We start from the raw sequence: 20776 nt of genomic DNA on the forward strand, positions 1-20776 counted from the left end.
TTTAACTTCAAAATCAAATCCCTTCCTAATAAATTGTACTCCGCTTCAGGGAGCAAAAGTAAATCATTAAGGCAAATTTTCTTTTCTGTCTCTATTTCTACATCTTTCAAAATTGGTACTTTAAAAGGTTCTCCTTTTGCCCCAACTACAGACATATAGCTCTTCCCTTTTTCTATTCCTTTTGGAAGTTTTTGAATGGTTGATTTCTCAGCTCCTGTATCTACTAAAAATAAAACTTCCTCTTTATGGGGACCAATTAATAATTTTATCAAGGGCTCTGTTGATGTTGGAGTCCCCAGAAGATATAGCCCCTGACACCCCTATTCTTCTTTAAACATTCTCTCATCTTGTTCCCGTTTTCGGCAGTTCTTCTGAACGTGTCCTCTCTTGTTACAGTAGTAACAGACGGGAGTTGTAAATCTCTCTCGGTAAGGTTGTCGCGGGGGTGTCTGCTCTATTTTTTTTTCCCTTTTCTCTCCAGACGGAGTCTTATTTTTCTGACTTTCTCTTACTGCTGCTACAAAAATTTTTGCTTTTGCTTTCTGTTTTTCTTCATCCCTTCTAACATAAACTTTTTGGGCTTCTCTAAGTAACTCCTCTAATCCTCTTTCTTGCCAGTCTTCCAGCTTTTCTAATTTCCTTCTTATATCCCCCCAAGATTTAGCTACGAATTGTGTTCTAAGGATTGCGGTCCCAGCCACTGTATTCGGATCAATTCCAGAATACATTTGTAAGCTTTTCCTCAACCTCTCCAACCATTCTGTTGGAGATTCTTCTTTTCCTTGTTGTTCATTAAATGCTTTATTAATGTTTTGCCCTCGGGGAACCGCTTCCCTTATTCCCTGTATGATTAACGTTCTCAAATCCCTCATATTCTGTCTTCCTTGAGGTTGTTGATGATCCCATTGGGGATCCACATTTGGCCATTTCTGATCTCCCGGGAGCCCTGCTTGATTCTGTCTTTCCCAAATCCTTATTCCAACTTGTCTAATCATTCCCCTTTCTTCAGCAGTAAATAGGATTCCTAAAATGGACTGTATTTCTTCCCAGGTATAAGTATTGGGGCCTAGGAATTGATCTAGTTTTTCAGATACTCCGAGGGGATCATCTAATAGGGTCCCCATTTCTTTCTTAAAGTTTCTTACATCTGTGGTATTTAATGGGACTGCCACAAACCCGATGCCTCCCTGATTGCCTCCGAGGGGTACCTCTCGTAAGGGATATAGACAAGCCCCCTCAGATACGGCAGTCCTACTTCTCGTACATGCAGCCGGTGGTTTATCTAATTCCGGTGCTGTTGGTGGGGGAGGCAGGGATAACAGTGGGACTGGTGGAGATACTACGGCCACTGGAGGGGAAGCCGCTGCCAGAGGTGAATTATTAGGATATGGGGGCGGCAGGTTATCCAGTGGTTCCCATTTATCATCTTTTTCCCTTCCTTTTTCATTTTTATCTCCTTCTTCTTCCTCAAAGTTTTCATCTCTTTTCTTTAATGTAAGTATTGAGGCTGGAAAAGGACGTGAAGTCCTGATCCATAATTCTGCATATTCACTTTCCTCCTGACTAAAAGGTTCCTTTGAATTAACATATATATTCAAGGCCTGGCAAATCCAGTCTTCAAAAGATCCAAAAACAGGCCAAAAGACAAGTGGTCTTAAAGGTTTCTTCGGCCATTCAACCATACAATATTGAACCAATTTTAATTTACTTTTTCCTTTTCTGGGGCCCCTTTCATTCCAATTTCTAATCATTATTCCCAATGGACTTTCTGATGGTATGTCTGGTAATTTGCTCCCTTTCTTCTGGTCCTGGGTCCTCGAATTTGTCTGACCCATCTAGGAATTTTACTGTGGCAATTCCTACAGCCCTTGGTTACCGGTAAGAGTGTCTTGCAGGGGGTTTAGGACCTATCACCCACCCACGAATCCTATAGGAATCGCTTCGGTCCTTCACCGGCCAAGTCCCTCGCGGGAGATTGGAACCGCGGTTAGAAGACCTCCACAATCACTTCAGAACTAGGTTCTGTCTCAGTCACACTCTTACACACACAGGCAACCGAATCCCACCCAACCAAACGGTATACAACCTAAATCCTTACGACTCCGTCGTCTTCGTTTGGATCTTCGCGCGCAGAATTACGGGCAAAACAAACTGCTGCAGCCGGCAAGGGAGCTTATAAAAATTAAATTCCTTGCTTGTCCCTGTTCGGGTTCAGGATGGCGTTAGCCCTGACCCAACCTGACCAGGAGCCACCGAATGGTGGGGCGCCCCTCCTAGATCAAGTCAGAATTCAGGAACCAAGACCATCCCGGACGAGCCCCCAATTGTTATGATTAATTTAGCCTTCAAAGAAATTTCAATCAAAGTATACAATTTATTGAATAGAGACAAGCAAGCAGCGCTGGATGCACGGGGGATCCTTCCGCCTAACGTGCATACCGTCATACGATACTACAGGGTTTATATTCAGTTACTTAATTAATAACAATTAGTAAAAACACGCCTAAGTTTACACTCTTTGGTCAGTGATAAGCATTCCACTTGCCGTTGGTCAGCCGTATTTAAATTAGCCACGCTTGCCATGTAGATGAGCACGCATGCTCTTTACAGGTGTGGGGGGGCAAGTCTTTTTGGTCCTGAATTGGGTCGGTGGTCGCAATCTCCCCCTGCCGGAATTACCTTTCCCCCAGTTTTCATGCTTCAGCGCCTCCTGAGCCAAGAAGTTCCCTGTTATCACTGCTGGCTGATTTGTGGCCTTCCCTTATCTTCTTTCTCTCCTTTGTAGCAAGATGTTTCCACTGTTAGTCCTTGAAGTTACTGAGTTGTATCCTTTTAGGAGGCCTCTTGACAGTGAAGCATTCATTGCTAATGCCGTCTTGTCTGGCCTAAGCATTATTTATTATCTTGTTAAAATTCTCAGATGTTAGTTTCTACTCCTAACTAAAATTCTTTCTTAACAATTAACTACACAAATTGTCAATCAACATCCCAACCATTAAGACAGTTAACAATTCAATTGAACACTGAACGGCCTCTCCGTTACACAAGCACAAACAGAACGGTCAAATGCTAGAGGGTCACACTTCACCGTGTGACTCTAGCATTGTTCCATATTGACACGAATCAGACGAACACATTTTACAAGTCCTATCACTATCTAGAAGAAAAATGCATATGGGCATGAATTTGCAAAGTGTTTCTGAAGAGAATTTTATAGCCACTTGTAAAAAGGAATCAAAACAGCACAGAAAAGTAGGACCAAAAAGTTGAACATACTCCTGCTGGGATACTGCTTTGCACCAAGACCTCTTACAATAAACACACTGAGCATTTGAGGTCCCCTATCTGCAACAAACAGGGAACAAAGGAAGAGCTAAGCAGTTGAGCTCTGCTGAGAGCTGCTGGTCCTGCACACGCTGCAAGGGCTTGGGTAGTACTATGGCTTACTACCTTTGTATAATGGAGCTGGTTCTCATCACCTCCACAGTAAAGAAGCCTAGGAAACCTTGTTTAAAAGCAAGAGAAGCTGAAGTGACTAGCAGTCTACTAAAAGAGACTTTGCACCAGAGATGGTTCAGCTACAGCCACTTGAGGGAGAGAGGGACTAAATGGTTGACTGGAAAAAAGCCTACTATGTCGAGAGCTGTGTTGAATTATGATGCTCACTGTACTAAGGCTGTGTACCGAAGATCAGTAGGACCTTCCCTGATGCGTGACCCTCTGAAAGCAAAACTTCTGACCCCAGAACTCCTGGCATTAGATCACTAAGGCTAGGATTTCTTCTTGAAGATTACAAGCCTATAAATTTAAACATGAAGGCATAAACATGATTTTGCCACTGCAGCTGGAGCACATCCCCCAAAACTCTTGATACTCCCACAAAAATATCAGTAATTAGAGAAGGATGCAACAGTGTTTGTAGCTGAACATTCTGGTGCCAACAGTCTACAATTCATTTATATACACCAGGAACAAAAGCAGCAGATGCCTGGCTGCACTTATGTATTTGGATACGCCAAGCACACAAAATAGCCACAAATTAGAATCCTTAACTAAAAAAAAAAAACAGACAAAAAAATACAGTGATAAAGTCCCCTCAAGGGCCTCTATCAATACACAGACTGAAAGATTTGTATACTCGGCGCATCAGTAGTGAATGTTTCTGTGAATCAAAGCACCCATGAGCACCAATCTAAGCCTGCCTGCCAAAGGAGAGCACGTAATAACAAGATGAGAAGCTGCATATCATTCTGTAGCTTCCAGAAACCATAAATTCAATCTGACACAAATCAATTTTACATTAAGACAGCCAAAGACTCTCCAGACAGTTACCTTAACAGACCTGTTAAGCAGCTGCACAAAAAACAATCTCTCAAGAGAAAAAAGTGAACTTGCTCTTGCCAAAAAGCCATTTAGTGCTTATATAAAGCCCAACAAGGGACAGAAGCTGCATTCTAGACTTCCCACTATAGCTAAAGTATTGTCCTGATAGAAAGCACTCGTCGACAGAACACACCCAAAAGCAATCGGGTTCTTTTTTTATTGGCCTGAGACTGCAGATCTCAGAATTTGCAGAAACCTACAGGAATTGCAACAAGCCATCACAACAAATTGGACTTGAAGCATTTTCCTTCCCAGAGACTACCAACAAAAAAATTCCTGCAGAACAGTTCAGCTGGGACTTGAACCAAGTTGGACAAATATTACTGACAGTAGCTCTTGGGAATAGTAAGTTAAGCCCACCTTCTGACCAGAGCATCCTTACTGCAGGATATCTCAGGGGCGGGAAGCACAGAAGGGTACATTTGTAGGGTCTGCCTCCTGTATGAAGGCGATAGGTCTGACGAGCAGGCTCGCGGTATGCTAATACTCAGAAGTAGCAGCATGCAAGCTAACAGTACACACCTCGCATGTGGGAAATGATCACCTTTAGTCTTCTGAGAGTCCTACAAGTCTACAGTAAACAAAAGCATTTTAGCCTTTCTGCTTATCATTTATACTTATCACCAAGCCTCTTCCTGTGTAAAGTTCAGAACTTACATTCCTTATACACAACTTAGTATATTTAAAAATACACACACACTGTTTCAACTCTGCTTAACTGAGCTACTCAAGTGATTTAAGTCAACAAGATGACACACTAAACAGCAGTCAAAATGCAATCCTAATTTATGTGCTGTACAGGAGTTGAAAAATCAACTTGCTAACAAGTAGGAAGCAATAAGCTTTCTTCACTTTATATGCAGTTGCCAAGCTCATTTCAAACTATAACTGACTGGAAGCCCCTCCAGTGCTGCCTCTGAATCTGTACAGAACTGCAAAAAGTCTGGCCTTGATTCTCAGACTTTTTTTTTTTTTTTTAAATTATCCAGGAAGAAAAAGACAGACCATCTCTTCATGCAGGAGAGCGCGTGCCTCCAGGAGTACGCACTAACTAGTCCTGCCGCTCGACCTGGCAAATTGAGAAGGAGAGTGAGAAAAGAGCAAGTGTGTATTCCATTCTTAGTCACCCACCTAAACTATGTAACAGAGCATTAACAATCAAATCCAGGGTTCATTTACCAGAATGTTTTCCCCCTGGCTGTCACTCCAAAAATTTTACAGTCCAAGCTAACAGCTAGGTTCACAAAATACATTCCATAATAGTACAGGGAGGTTCAACTGAAAGCCAGGTATTCAACGTCAGCATCTTTGTCTATTTACTACTTCAGTGTGGAATACCAGACCGGGGAAGATTTCAATATCAACGGTACGCTAAAGCGAGTACAAAAGAACTGTGTGAGAGCACTTAAGCCAAGATATAGGTCGTGCCTGCCACTAAATAGCTCTGATACCAGAGCGGAGCCAAACAGAACTTTTATAGGTCAGTCGGACACAAACAGTTCCCGCTGCAAATGTGCCGCACCCTCAGCCCCTGCCCGCAGAGCTCTATCTACCTGATCACTGAGTTAAATTTCAAAACCCAGGATGTGAAAGAGGGAGCACAGGGCAATTAACACCCAGAAAAACCCACACCTGTAGATGGACATTTGACAGTGTAGCCACATCTGTTTCAATTCTATCACAAAAAGACCACCACAGCCCATTCCTATTCTGAGTTGGCAGCAAAATCCCTCCCTCTATAGCTTCGGAATGGAATAAATTTAGCTTACACTAGATTGCACTGAAGGATATTCTGCAGCACAATTCCCAGTGTTCAGAGAAAGTAATTAGAGGATTAGTTGCCTGTATTGGTCTCAGTTCCTGTTATTGTCATTGTGTTCTCAAATCCAAATCTTCTGTCTTTTTTCAGTGAGATTGATTCAGACAAATGAGAGGAAGGAAAATTTATGTCCCCAAAATTCAAGTCTGTCGTGCCAGCTTAAAAATCCAAGCCACAAAGATTTGTTTTGAAATGTGTAATACTGGAATTTGGTTTTAGTAGGCTGTGCTAGATGCACTCGTATCCAGAAGTTACCACTTATCTCTTTGACAATTAATTTAAATTTAAAGCAAGTTTTACAGCCAGCTTGCTTTATATTTGTATACAACATTAGATAAGAGAATGGCTCATCAAAAGCTATGCAATTCATGCAACATGATTTCACCACTGATACGATCTGTTTGCATCCCTCCCCCAAACACATGTACAGGCTCTCCCAGAAATAAGCAATGCAGAACTCCATCCTGCATTAACAACCATTTTTCCCCCAATATGTACCTTCAGTAATAAGGCCCGATTTATCTGAACATATGGTCAAAAAGACTTTTTTTTTTAAAGGTACAGCACAAGACTAGAGTTGCAGTAGCAAAATTACGGGATTCGTTATTATTTCTATTAAAAATACAGACTAGTATCCAGTCATTACGGGATTTGGGGTTTTATATTGAATGAAGCAAACTCTGAGAAGCCATATTAAATAATGACACAAATTACTTAGCAGACCCACCACAGAAACAAGGCACAGTTTTAACTAGGGCTACAGAATACCAAGTGCATATGAGGGTAAAGCAGCCTACATTTATGCAAAGAATATAGACGGCTTATGAAATTATATACAGCAAAAAGCACTTCAAGTACCTTTCTCTTCACCCCAGCATGCCTGGGTACAAGTTCTTTACGTAAAAATTCATCATGCTTCTCAGTATTAACTGATTTTAATCATGTTTTTAATTTGGTATCTTAAAACTATTTGATTTCTTAAATCAGTTGTTGAAACCAGGATTTAACAAGTTGGAAAATCTTCGCTGCGTTGAACTCTTCTCCTGGTAGAGCTTCAAATCTCAGCCTTGAGACAGTTAAGAGTATTTAGCACTCAGTACTATTAGGCTGCCCACAATAAAGATGATTAATGAGTTCAAGATTATTGCTTACATTTAAGAATCCATAGATTTACATACATGTTTGAGAGTTATAATAGCAATATTTGACATGTTTCAGAGTCCAACCACTTCCCCAGCCACAGTTTTACACCCCACCAATATTTTGTTTCTCAACCTCTCTTGCACTGCAGCACAGCACACACGCAACATGAGGAGCCTGCAAGACTCCCCTGTACCACACCACACAGCATTCAAGTTACAGCTCCGAACTTCCAAAAGATTTTGCCCCAAGTTTAATGTTTTTGACTGCTGGTGAGACATTCCTTGTTCTCCCTTGCAGGCAGCACATGAGCTGGAGATTGCCAGTTAAAGCATTGGTACAGACACCTACACATTTTGCATCCAGCTGAAGAGATTGCTTACTCACTCTTTGCAACCCATGACCACAACTGTTGCCAACATAACAGCTTGGGTATAACTTCCCAAGCCTGTTTCGATCTGTGAGCTGAGCTAGCTGATACCCACCATTTAATGTATTTTTGACAAACTAAGCAGTTTTAAGGACAACTTCTTTCATCCACACAACTGGGTCTGAAGCGTAGTCTGTTGACTACTCACATTACCCAGGTTTTCAAGCTCATTTGGCACATGAAATGAACATATACTAACTGCTGTGTATTACAAACCAACATTCATAGAAGGTTCTGAGCTTTGATGAACCCAGCATAAAAATGAGGCTGCAGATAAGAACAAAAGCCTCCCTTCTGCAAGCCCTCTGCCAAGAAGCCCCATTCCCACTTTCCAGAGAGCTGCTGCGTAAAAGCATTCCCAGAATCATCTAAACAATTTGCACTGTCCCTTTCTTCTGCACCCACCTTCACCCCCAGACTTACCTGCCCTTTATGTTCTCTTGACCAAATATATAATGATGGTTGTTGCATGATTTGGAAAATATATATATTACATTATATATATATATATACACACACACACACACACACACACAGAGTATATACTTACAACATTGAAATCACATGGCTTTGGGTCAAATGTTAGTCAAATTCCAGTACACTGGATGTACAAATGGCAAGTGAAGTCAACTGCATATGAGTGAATTAGGAAGCAGCTATCTACAAATGATCAGATTATCTAATGCAGCAGTAGAAAAATCATGAATAGGCAATGACCGTGAAGATTAAATTGCAAAAACTGATCAGCCACCGCTCTGCTGAGCAAAAAAAAGTAATTTAAGAAGAGTTAATGTGGGAATCTGCACTGAAACAAATTGATTCTTTCACAAGGTATGAACTGTAAAGCTAAAAAAACCAGCAGGAAGCCTAATTAATGACAACAGATGAAAATGGCAATCCAGATCACATGCCAGATAAAAAAAAATAAGAACTTACATATTTTCAGAGCCAATAAAATAAATGGAAATCCAAAGGAAAATATAATCTTTTCAAAGTCAATATAGCTAAAGAATGTATTCAAATTCACATTTAATATAATTATAACTGAAAAAGCTTATCAGTTTTTTTAACAACCGCCCAACAAGCTAGTACAGATTCAATGATCCTTAAAAAACAAGAACTAAATAACAGTGTTGTTGGAGAAATGCAGACCACACAGAGCGCAATGCCAACACAAAAATTCTTTTTATGTACAAATTGTACACAAATAGTTAGCTTTACTTCAAGAATTACTTTCAGAAAGCTGTAGTGGAACCCCTGTTTGGTTCTGTAAACATGTCAGAAAGGGTGTGAGTCTGTCTCAGTAACTGAATGCACTCCCCACCTGCAGCACAACTTTGAACAACTTACTGTCTCAGCATGTCTTGTCCTATCAAAACATTAATTTTTGCACTGACTCTCCCATGCTTTATTAAATCACTGGGATAATGGCATTCATTAACAGAAAGCCTAGTAAGAGAGGTAATACGTACAAAACATTTCACAACTAAACAGTTTTTTTAGCTACATTAATCTATCCTGCTGTATCAATCTCTTATTATTATAGCTATTATATACAAGCAGTAATTTAGAACACCTTTTAAAATATTTAATTTTGGCCTTTTAGTTTCTCTACATGGCAACTGATTTAAAACTATTTTCACTCAAGAGATTCGCCCTCTGACTGTTAAGTCAGTGAGTAGGGATAACAGAGGGATTTAAAATGATAGTGAAAGCTATAAACCAAAATTTACCATTGATAAACCACTTCTTTACAGCACAAGCAGTATCATTCCAAATTTACAGTCCCACAGATTAAATACAAACTTCAGTTTGAGGATTTATTGGTATCGGATTTTGCTATTGAGCCTCTATGAGAGTAGCACATAATCTCTTAAATCCCAACTCCGTTAAAGACAGACAGCATCTGCTTTGTCTAATGAAGCACCAGAAACAAAAAGCCCCGACAGCTGAGAAAGTTTCTTGACATCCACAAAGACATGGGCTTTTACCTCCTTCCCTGCAATATAATGCCCCTGCAGACAGAGCTGAAGCTACAAATCACATAAGGGCAATAAAGCTGGCATCTTCCTTTAATCTCCCAAGACTAACACTTCCCAGGTTTCTTAGCCACATTGTTTACACAGATACCGCACTCTAAGCACTGTCATTTTCTACACCTAATAAACAAAGTCTCAATTTTTGCATTTACTCACAAACAGCCCTGCTTTGTTTCTACATCATCCATTACCCCCCACATCTAGTTGCCTGTACTGCAAGCAGTGGCTACTATAACATACAAGAACATTTTCCATCATCCTCCAAGCACCATGCTTCCTGTGACACAACTTACCTCACCCCTCCCACCCCTCCTTTAAAGAAAACAGTGAACACCTACTTCAGAATAACCAAACACCTTTGGGTACTTAAAGTGCCCTTTCGGAGAAATTAATATTAAGTAATTCAGAGTTAAAAATCTTAATTATCATTTTATCAGCTCCAATTGTCCCCATAACAGATGTCTTCCAGTATCATTCAGTTGTCCCCATATTGGTTTTTAAGTACACCGTGTCTGGCTAAGATCTTTCAGTCTGCTCTATGCTAATTTGATTTCACCAAGATATTAAAAGTCATCTTTCTTACTAGCTTACTCCAATAGTTAACTATTAACCTAAAAAGCTTTCCATTTGAGTTGGTTTGGCTTCAGCTTCTAGCTCTCATTATTGATTCTCCTGCTAGAACAGTATGCCCTTTTAGTACCCTGTATTTTCACGGCCGCAGGATGCACACTAACAGAGCTCAATGGCCTCTGAGCAGCAAAGCAGACTGTTCTTCAAGGGTCTTCAGCTTTCATGCAGCAGCAAGTTAAAATTGCTAGGCAGTTGCTGCAGTTCAGAAGCAAATTTGTGAGCCACTTTCTGCCATGGAAATGGCAGTTTCTGGAGTAGCTGTAGTGAGTAACTTGTAGAACAGCTACTTTAAGCTGACAGTTTTCATTTGATGCTATACAAGTCAGAGCCTCTCTATTCCCTCCTTCAAATCAGTTTTGCAACTCCTGTTTGCATTCTCTTTAGTTTTTCAAAATCCTTCTGAAAACTTGACAGCAGAACCACACACAATATTTCATTAAGCAGCCTCATCAACACAGACTACACATTCCCTTTCCTACTCCTTCCCTCTTCATCCAAGCCAAAAATTCTATTACTCCTTTTTACTGATTGTAGAAAACTCTGGTTTCCAAGATACACTCCCTGTTGCAATAGCTATAGACCCTACTGAAGCCCTCCAAATATTTAGCTTTGTTAGTATTTTGGATATAGTTGGATTACAAATAACACTTTTTAAAATATAAAAACCTATATCACCAAGCCAACACTATGCAGCCACCTTTATTTTATTTATCCTTCTGACAGTTGAACTGCTATGCATTTTGGCAAATTAAGTTTGTGGGTTTTGTTTTATGGAAAGTGGGGGGTGTTGTTGCTTTTTAAAAAGTTTTCTTTCATATGACACATTTAATGCAGCAAACTGCTTACCTCTATGGCATCCCAGTAGTAATCAGCTCAGGAATTTAAATTTCCTAAATATTTTCTTGGGATTTAAATGAATTAATAGCTAGCTGATAATGGTTAAGATAATACCATATACTGCTCCTTCCCACTTCTCTCGTCTTGACTTTTCATACCAGAATATTATTTCATTTAAAAAAGTATCTTAACTTGTGTATTTTCCTCATTCTTTATCACCAATCAACTGTTGTACCATCCTCGTGCACAATTCTCAACTCACAGCATCACACAATACCGTGGGGCACTAGCAGTAATTTTAGCCCTCTCAGTTAAAAACAAGCAAGCTTCCTCACATTCACCATAGTAACAGCACAGAGACTGTTACCGCCAGGCAGCTGAACCACAATAACGTGGTTAGCATTATATGCAACGGGGTATCGATACTGTTAATCAGATGAGCTTGCCTGCCAAGGTCCTGTATAAACCAGTGGATTGACAAAAGCATGTTACGCACACAGCAATGTTCGCTAGCCCTGTATTCCCATCCTGTACACAGAGTTATAAGAAATTCAACTCTAGTCCCTAACCATCCAGTTTACCTTTTCACGCTCTTAGCGGACCATTAAGACTCTTCAGGAATTCCCCCACTGCTCTAATACCAGCAATCAATTACCAAGCCAGCATGCACTCTCACTCTCTCTGGCCACTTAGGATTCTTGGAAACACACCCATTTTAAAGTGTTTTTTTCTAGTACTTACTCAATAGACCAGGACTCACTTTATAACCCTCCAGCAAATAGACACACACTGTTCTGCTTTTCTCCCCAAATACAGGCAACAAATGTGTGTGAACAGGGATGAAAAGGCACTGAAGAGGCGTTGTGCAAGCTTTATCATGCCCACCTACCTTTGGGAAGGAAACGCAGCCAGGCTCTCGTGTTCCCAAACTTAGAGAATGCCTCATGGCTTTCACTGTAGGGCAGACGCTGTAAGGGGCCCAATCTAACTTAAATGGATGAGGAACTAGATCATGGCATTTATGCTGTGCTCCTGCCCCCTTCCTCAACAAACAGGAAGATAAGTAGGTGAGAATACCACATTCCCCCTTTCCACTTCTCTGTACACTTTCTGCAAGTGTCCTTTATCACATCAGCACTTCATTTACACAAATTATCAGCGAGTTACAGAAATGCCAAAGAGTTTCTTCTCAAGTGATGAGTTACAGAGATCCCTTGCATTGTATGTAGGAAGGCAAGGAATTTCTTTGGACTAGAACCTACCAAATGAGTTTCTCACATGTGCTACTTAAGACACCATAGACAGCTCTCCTGGGTACTCTAAATTGTCTTCAACCCAGATGACAATCCCACTTGCAAAAAATTAGTGTGATCTTTCATATAGTCCTATCTCCCATTGAAATGAAACAAAGTAATGCAAAACACTAGCACATTTTACACTCACTGGTCGCGCTACATTTTTCCCCCCTCCTCCTTGATGAGAGAGTCCCAGAAAGCCAGGATTTACATGGTGCCAAACCTATGTATTGACATACTCTCTTTGAAGAAAAATATTTTTGATAGACCACCCCTGTCACCTCTATTTCTAAATATAAATATTGAACAATAGTTAACATTCATTTTCCAGGCATAGGTAGAGTACTGTGAATTGCAGATAGCGACTTAAGCACATTCTTTTCAAAAGATTATAGACATTCCCTTAACAAGGGGCAACAAATGCATGTATAAACAATTTGTTTCCCCTGACTTGCACTCAACACTTAATGCTGGCAAAGATATCACCACATACACTACTGAAGAATTACGTCCCATTAAGATACATAAGCAAAAAAAGGGCATTTAATTGCAAGTAAAGAAATTATAATATGAACTATACAAAGCTTAATCATTTAAAGGATCTTGAAATATCAGGTGCCCAACTGACATAGTCTTACACAGGGGAAAGTAAGCATCAGACAGTTTTTGTGTCCATAACCCAATGCATCCTTACTTCAGTCCTGCACTGAGGCTCAAACTTTGATCTGACAGCTAAAGCTGTCAAACCAAAGAAGGTTTAAGCACTATGCAAAGACAAAGCACTACCTGAAGAGGACGATGGTACTACAATGCATAACTAACAGCCTGGAAGGTCTGAAGTATTAAATACTTGTCCTCAGGGTTGATGAGCAAACCAAAAACTTCAGGAAATTCTGCTTAAATACCACTATCCCATCATGAAATTGTTGTTATAGCATATGATTTTAACTGTTAAAGTATTAAGCGCCTGTCAAAATGTATTAAACAATTAGAAATACTGCAGTTTAAAGCCATTTCAGAGATGCAATTGTCCCTGCCATTAGCTGATAGCAGTGAATGAGCTGACGCAGCAAAGCAGTCAATATTTCGCTACATTGCTATCAAACAAGTAGGTTTAAATACTAGAAGGTCTGTCAGAACTCACACAGATTTTTCCTGTTGCTACAAGAGCAGCAAAAAAGGGTGGTTACGTGTTCCATCTGCAGGTATGAAATAGTACACACAAGAAAATATTTGTTGTGTCTGCTGAATCCCGAACCTCACTTTGCTGGGAAACAGATGCAGCGAAAGAGGAGTCACTTTAATGAAGCCCCACGGGAGTACAAACAGAGATAATTGCAGCTTTGTATCACTGCACATCAACCTGACTAACTTCTGTTAGCAAGTTCAAACGCAATTTCAACAAATTAATGCAAAATTGTATTTTATTTTATTTTTAGTTAAAAGCAAACAAAACCCCCCCACAGCACTTACGGAAAAGGCGTTCATAAAAGAACAATGTGCTTAAACTGTAAGAACAAGACAGACAGACATTCCTCCTGGAGGAAAAAAAGCTGAGTTGTTACTATAAAGCTACTCCAGTGCAAATGCTACAGGAAAAACTAGCTGAAATTCTGTCTAGATCTGGAAAGACTAATTTTGTTTGTGACACTAGGAGATCACAGATCAGTGTTGGGCTGCTAGACAGGCAGATAGAGGACTGACACTTTCTGCTCAGACTAGCTTCCAAGCAAAATAATAGTTTTGAGGGAATGATAGCTATGAAAAAACAACGCGTATCCTACGTTTTTCCCTTCAGTAGCAAAAGGCCTCCGTACCAAGGAAAATATGAAAAGAGCAGAACAGTTTGAAGTCAACTGTAACATGTAATTTTTAATGCTTGCCTCTGCGCATCTCACTTAGCAAAGCATATAAAGTACTGATTTTCAGGATGAAATAGTAAAACGAAGAGATAATCTAGTGTAACTAATATCCTAATTATAGAAGCATGTTTATTACTCCAAGATTTCCCTTCAACCCTCACAGAAACATGAACAAACAGTAATGCAATAAAATCCTACAATTTCCTGCTTTACAAAGTTAAGACCTATTTATTCAGGAAGATTCAAAACTAGGATTCAGTGAAGATTTTAGGATTTAAGCCAGAACCAGCAGTGTTCTGAACTACTTTCATGAACACAGGCAGTGAAAACAAATGATTAAGAGAACAATTTGCAGTTCTATATTTCAGACTATTAAAATATCTTTTCCAGATCTAATGTTACATGTGAATATTCTGTCAACACATCCCCTCCCTTCCTGTTGCTACACTGCCACAATTTGCATTCAGACACAAGGAAAGAAACTTGCTACTGCAAAAACAAGTTTCTCATCTTGCCAGCTTGAGAGGAAAAAATATTAAAATTAAATGCTACCAACATGGAGCGATGGATTGACACGGTGCAAGTGTTAGTGGTACGAATGAAAACTGGGACACATCGAGTCTCAATTCCAGAGCATACTGGACTATTTTTACTTTATGTATTCCAGTAGGAACAAGGCTCTACAACAGCAGTGAGTGCTAAGCAGAGTGCATATATGTTTTATATATTAAATGCAAAATGAGAAGGAAAATTCTCTATAAAAAAACCCATGGGTACAGTTTTAACATTTTTCTTTCTAAAAAGAAAGTGTTCAGCAATGTTTTTATAAAAAGCTCAAAGGCAACTCACCGGTGCCTATCATAGGCCAACTAGAAAAAAAGCCCCAAGCAACCTCAAGACTCATGGTGCCCCTCACTACCCACGGGCAAAAGAGCACGGAGTAGAGGAGCCACACAAGATGGGTGATTGGCAGGGGATGGGAGAGTGGAGGTGTGTCGGGAAGGAGAGTAACTGCAGGAGGACTTTAAGCCGTCCTTTCAAACCAATTCATTAAATCAAAGGCCCACTTCTTTAAGCTATGTATTATATCTATTTTCATAAGATGCACAGGAGATTATGCATAAGGGAAAAAAGACAAACCGCAAGTTTCTTTATCAGCTTATTTCCACATTGTATGTCATCTTCTCATAAAAAGTTATTAGAATACATTTTTCCAAAACTGTGTCACAGCCCGATCCTGTATGTCAATTATTTAATAGTTTAATGCAACCCACTCAGCCACAATTTTTAATGCTTTAAAATCTTGGCAAAGTTAGAAACTAACTCCCAACCTAACAACTTTACAGCAATTCCCCCGAAACGCCACATCAGAGAGCAGGTCTTCACTCTGTTTACACATACAACCAACCAACCTGCATACCTGACAAAACAACAACCTGCCCCAGAAAAGTATCAATCTTAGTTTCTGCCAAAAACACTTTAATATAACCACAGTCCCTATTTTAAAGGGAAGGTGTTTCCCTGCCCCCACCCAGCATGAAGCAAAACATACACTTAGTGTAACAATCTATTAATACAGAACTACTACAGCAAGGGACAATCATGAAATAGATTAATATGGCACTGACAATGCCAAGACATTTAGTACATTTTTGGCTTTTCCACTTCACATGCAATTGTTTGCTGTTGAAAAAGTTATGTTAGCCAATTCCATCACATGTGAATCTTATTCCGCTCCAAGTCTTCCACTAGCCTGCACGAAAGAGCATTCAAACACCATACTGGCTACAGTTAGCAGGCACTGAACAGATTTCAATGTATCTGAGATGCTTCATGAAAAAGGGGTGCACCTGTAAACTGCACAGCCTCCCCAATAGGTTGTAAGTTTAACACTTAGTCGCAAGAGGAGGAGGGTGGTATCTAGGCCAATGCGTAAACAAAAAACCAAACCCCAAAATAAAGCGCATAAGCAGCAAACCATCATGTCAAACAAACATGAAGACTTTGGCCAGTCACTGAAATGAGACTGAATGCTTAATATTCGAATGAGGTTTTCCATTGTAAAGGAAACCTACTTTTTATCCTCGTTGTCCTTCAAATACATACTAGTGCACCACTGGAAGTTATACAAATGATACAGAAGAGACATTATGTCCCTGTAACGAGCATTCTAAGTGCTCTCTCCTTCCTGTTAATCAAGCCTAAGAAACACAAGACAGACAATCCTGGAACACTAAACAGGATGATGAGACAGCATCAAGGTATCTGTGATTTATAAACTTTTCCTAGTACTAACAACTCAATTCACAAGCTGGCAAGCGAAAGCCAAGAAAGTACTACCTTTAAGACAGAGCATTCAGGGCTAATAAAGCCAGCCCTAAATATGAGCAGAGCTATGCACAATTAACAAAGAATTCCAGGTATGACATTTCCTTTAAAAAGTCTTCCTTGACTTTAAAACAAGGAGTACCTGAACCTTGGCAGTACAGAAAAAAAAAATTTACTTTGCAGACACTCATTGAGTGCTTGCCAGAAAAATTACTCAAGGACAACAGATGACATGAGGCTCCCAAAAAGTCAAATATCCACTGTACACAAACTTGCTAGAGTTCCTTCTAGAGTAATCTTCAGCTGGGGTTAAATCAGCTATTAAGATACCTGAAGTGGTATGAGCTACCGTACACATCAGATGTCTCAGCTGCTACTGGGTCAATGGAGCCTTAACCAGATCAATTTGCTCTAGAACATGCACGTGCTGCTCAGCTGAGCCACCTTCCAGACTCCACTGATACATAGGCTAAACCTGCACAGACAAGGCAGAGGTATCAGTCTCAGACTCAAGCCCAGCCTTAATGGCCCTGACACTCACTGATCTCCACGAGTAAGAGCTGCTGAAACAGCTCAGCTGCCAGAGGGATGGACTACCTCCACCGTACCTTCCTTTGAGCACTGTTGTGGTGTTTTGTTTTTACCTAGGGCAAAGTAGCTTATTCAGAGCAATTCTAGGCAGGACTGTTACACTTACAGCTAGGAGCAAGAGAATTTGGGTATCAGAGACCATCTAATTCACATAATCAACACTGCAGCTAAGCAGTGTTGCATTACCTGGCAGACACTTAGACCAGAAAGGATACCGCATTGTGAAAGCTGTAACATTTGCTTCCTGAGGCATTTGCATGGCCCCGATCTTACCTGAGGTGGAGGTACTGTTCGTTACAGTGCAAAATCACCCCTTTTTAATAGATTTGTCTGAAGCCATCCAATCCTCTGACCTAGGAGGGTCCCTCTGCACACCTCTAAGTGGTTTAGTGCTTTTAAGGCTAAATGTGGTTACCTTCACTACCACCAGGTAAAACAAATTCCTACTTCAGTCTGAAAAAAACCTCAGTACATTCATACCGGCACACTATATGATGGTGTTCCCTCATCAGCTGTATTTGATATGCATCTATGTAATCTTTATTTATCATTACGGCTAAGGTTTAGTCAGAGTATTTTCTGTGTAGAATTCCTGAGCCTTTACTCACGTAGTCAGAGGAGAATCAGAGCCCTACGTTTTCATCTTAGCAAGTACATCTTCATCTGAGAGAGAATGACATTGCAGAAAGGGAAATCCCTCCTTAAGGTGATGGAATCAAGTGATGCAATGCCACTGCTTCACCACCACCACACAAATGTCGACTTTCCAAAGCATTAGACAGTGTTCTACATCAAGAGTCTACAAAACAAGGAAAACTGGAACTAAAGCAATAGCAGACAGGACAGCAGGAACTATGCAGATACTGGTATACAGGGAGATTAATACCAGGGCACTAAGGATTAGAAATAATCTGAGATGTTACAGAGGTTTGTAGGAGAGGTACAGTGTGATCTGTCAGGGTTTGGGGATGTTCCTCACACCCACTCCCCAGGAAAAAGTCTTCTGAACTTGGAAGGTCTGGACAATTAAACCCCACAGCAAACAGGAAGAAAAGCATTCTGCCAAAGGGTTTTAATGACAGATTGTAAAGAAGCAGCTGTTGTCGAACATCCAATATTGTAACAAAGTACAAGGTGTAGAACATATAATCCTGTTTAGACTTATTGAATGAACTCTGTACCCAAGTTTTACTGTAACAAGTTTTACATCCACTGGTATAAAGCTACAGATTCTTTCTCTCAAAAACATCCAGCATTCCTTAAATAACAACTGGAATGCTTTCTTTTTGCCAAATCCCTAAAATATTTCCATGACAAAAGCCATAAAACCAGTTCAGAAAAACATCTGTAAAACATACATCGCATCATCTAAATATGGACATTACATAGATATTTGTCAAAAACACTCTGGCAAAGTTTTGAATTAGAGTAATGAATGGGGCCACCTTAACTCAATAGCCTGATCTTTTCACAGTCTACTTGAGACCTTGGGGAAATTCACACATCCAAAGGAACTTACAGATATGCAACTTCTTTCCTTTATGAAATCCCTTTTTATTTTAAAACAACAACAACAACAACAACAAACAAACAAACAAACAAAAAAACAAACCACACATAAAAAAACAACCCAAAACCAAAGAAGTTCCTCAGGAAGAGTCCTGTTTTTTTATATGCATCACATAACGACACAAGAATACTCCACACTCCAGCAGTCTCTGCTACTATAGTACAAAGATATTAAGATACAACATTAAATAACAAAGATTTTTTTTTTTAACCAAGGAAACTAGAGTTAGACCTTCCCAGTAACAGTCAAGATAGAGTGGTATTTTAAGATATTTTAACATGGGCTGTCTCTTGCACAAAATTGCAAATATTTTGTTTTGACTTACAGTTTATTTATTACACTCAAGCAGAATAGAGTAAATTTTTGTGACAAAACACCAAACAGTAAGATTTGAAAAAGCTTTGAGGGGGAGGGATGAGTTAGGAAGAACACTTTATGAGCTATTAGAAGTTTCACAATCCAGCTTTCCAAGGCCAGCTTTTAATTTGGAACAAAATAAGAGCAGCTGCCCATTCTGAAGCAAGGTCAGCTTTGTTCCTGCCTGCCTCCCACCTGGACCACCAGGGCTCTGCCTTATTGCTGACCTTCAGCAGTGGAAGATTCTTTGGTGGGCTGAAGCAGAAAGAAAATGGTGTGGAAAACCAAATGCTAGCATAAGAAAACAGGGAGGAGGAAAAATTTCTGCGTGTCTTACACAGTAGTCTTTTGTCTGAAGTTTATAGTGTCATTATGAGTGCCAGAAGTCAAAAGTAATCCACAAAGCTCCCCCTTCAAGTTGCTTTCAGTCCTCCTTCCAGTTTCTGTGGGTTTGCAGTCACCGTCCTATTCAATATTTCCTCCAATTTTGAAAACTCAAAACTAGTAAGGTTTGGATATACAAAGTACAGTGCCATCAAATGTGCAAATCAGCCCATAATTGTCGAAGATTTTTTTGACCATTCACGCACTTTTTGCATTCATGTAATACAGAGAAAAGATTTTGCTTTAATAGCACTCACCAAGCACCCTAAAACCTCAAGCACAAAAAACACACCTCTCCCTCACCTTCTCTCAACCACATGATCTCCCTAATTACCTCTTCTGGAATTCTGGACTCAGGAGACTGCATGTTAAACAGATGTGATGTGAAGGGAAGTTTCAAAGAGAGGTTGGCTGGTCAGTTACCAGAGTGATCAGCTTATGTCCACCCTTACAGTGAGAGACTCCAAGCAAAACTACCCTTAGGACCCAGTTGTGCAGAAAAGTCTCCAGGAGTCCACACTCAAGCCAAGGACTGAAGGGCAGCTTTTTCCAAGTACAGCACCCAGATATTTCAGCAGTAGCATTACGTTACGCTGGGAACACGTAACTAAGGCCAGTCTCAGGAGCTGAACCATTCTCTAGGAATGGTTCTGTCACCGCAACGCAAGAGACACCACAACAGGTCTCAACACAGCTAGGAGAAGACCACCAAACCTTTGGCCATTTGTGGGGGAGATGGGGAGCTGCTGGTCCTATGAATTTAGTCATATCATATGAGAAGACAGCATAACTCATTCAAGGATGCACACACTTTATAAAGACAGGGAGGGAAAGGTGGAATAATCTCATTCAGCTGAAAAAAAAAAAAAAAAAAAAATCAACCTTCAGCAACAGCAGCTGCTTAGGAAGAACACTGCCAGGGGAAGGGAACAGCAGCTCTAATCCTCAGAGGCTGTAACCCCTACCCAAAGAACAGCTTCTACAGAGAATTCCCCAAAGAGCTGGAGAACAAGCAAGCTGCTACAGGTTCAGAAACACCCTGATCATCAGGGATGTAAATGTGTACACTCTGATCCCACAGAGTCCCGATTCCCAGAAGTCTGATCTTACA

At 40.2% G+C, this 20776-nt stretch overlaps 1 protein-coding gene across 2 annotated transcripts in view; it reads right to left on the minus strand.

Moving 5' to 3' along the window:
• PELI2 (pellino E3 ubiquitin protein ligase family member 2) overlaps positions 1-20776 on the minus strand; it is a 90055-nt gene that overhangs the window by 33820 nt on the left and 35459 nt on the right. Inside the window, exon 2 of one of the 2 annotated variants that reach the window (XM_064461062.1) lies at positions 12575-12663. The exons of the other annotated variant lie outside the window; for it this stretch is intronic. Within the exon in view, the coding sequence (XP_064317132.1) occupies positions 12575-12577 (3 nt within the window). The 5' untranslated portion in view covers positions 12578-12663. The remainder of the gene's footprint in view (positions 1-12574; positions 12664-20776) is intronic. 2 annotated transcript variants of the gene reach the window in all.

This window comes from Phalacrocorax carbo, chromosome 9 (genome assembly GCF_963921805.1).
Source record: "Phalacrocorax carbo chromosome 9, bPhaCar2.1, whole genome shotgun sequence".
Classification (NCBI taxonomy): Eukaryota; Metazoa; Chordata; class Aves; order Suliformes; family Phalacrocoracidae; genus Phalacrocorax; species Phalacrocorax carbo.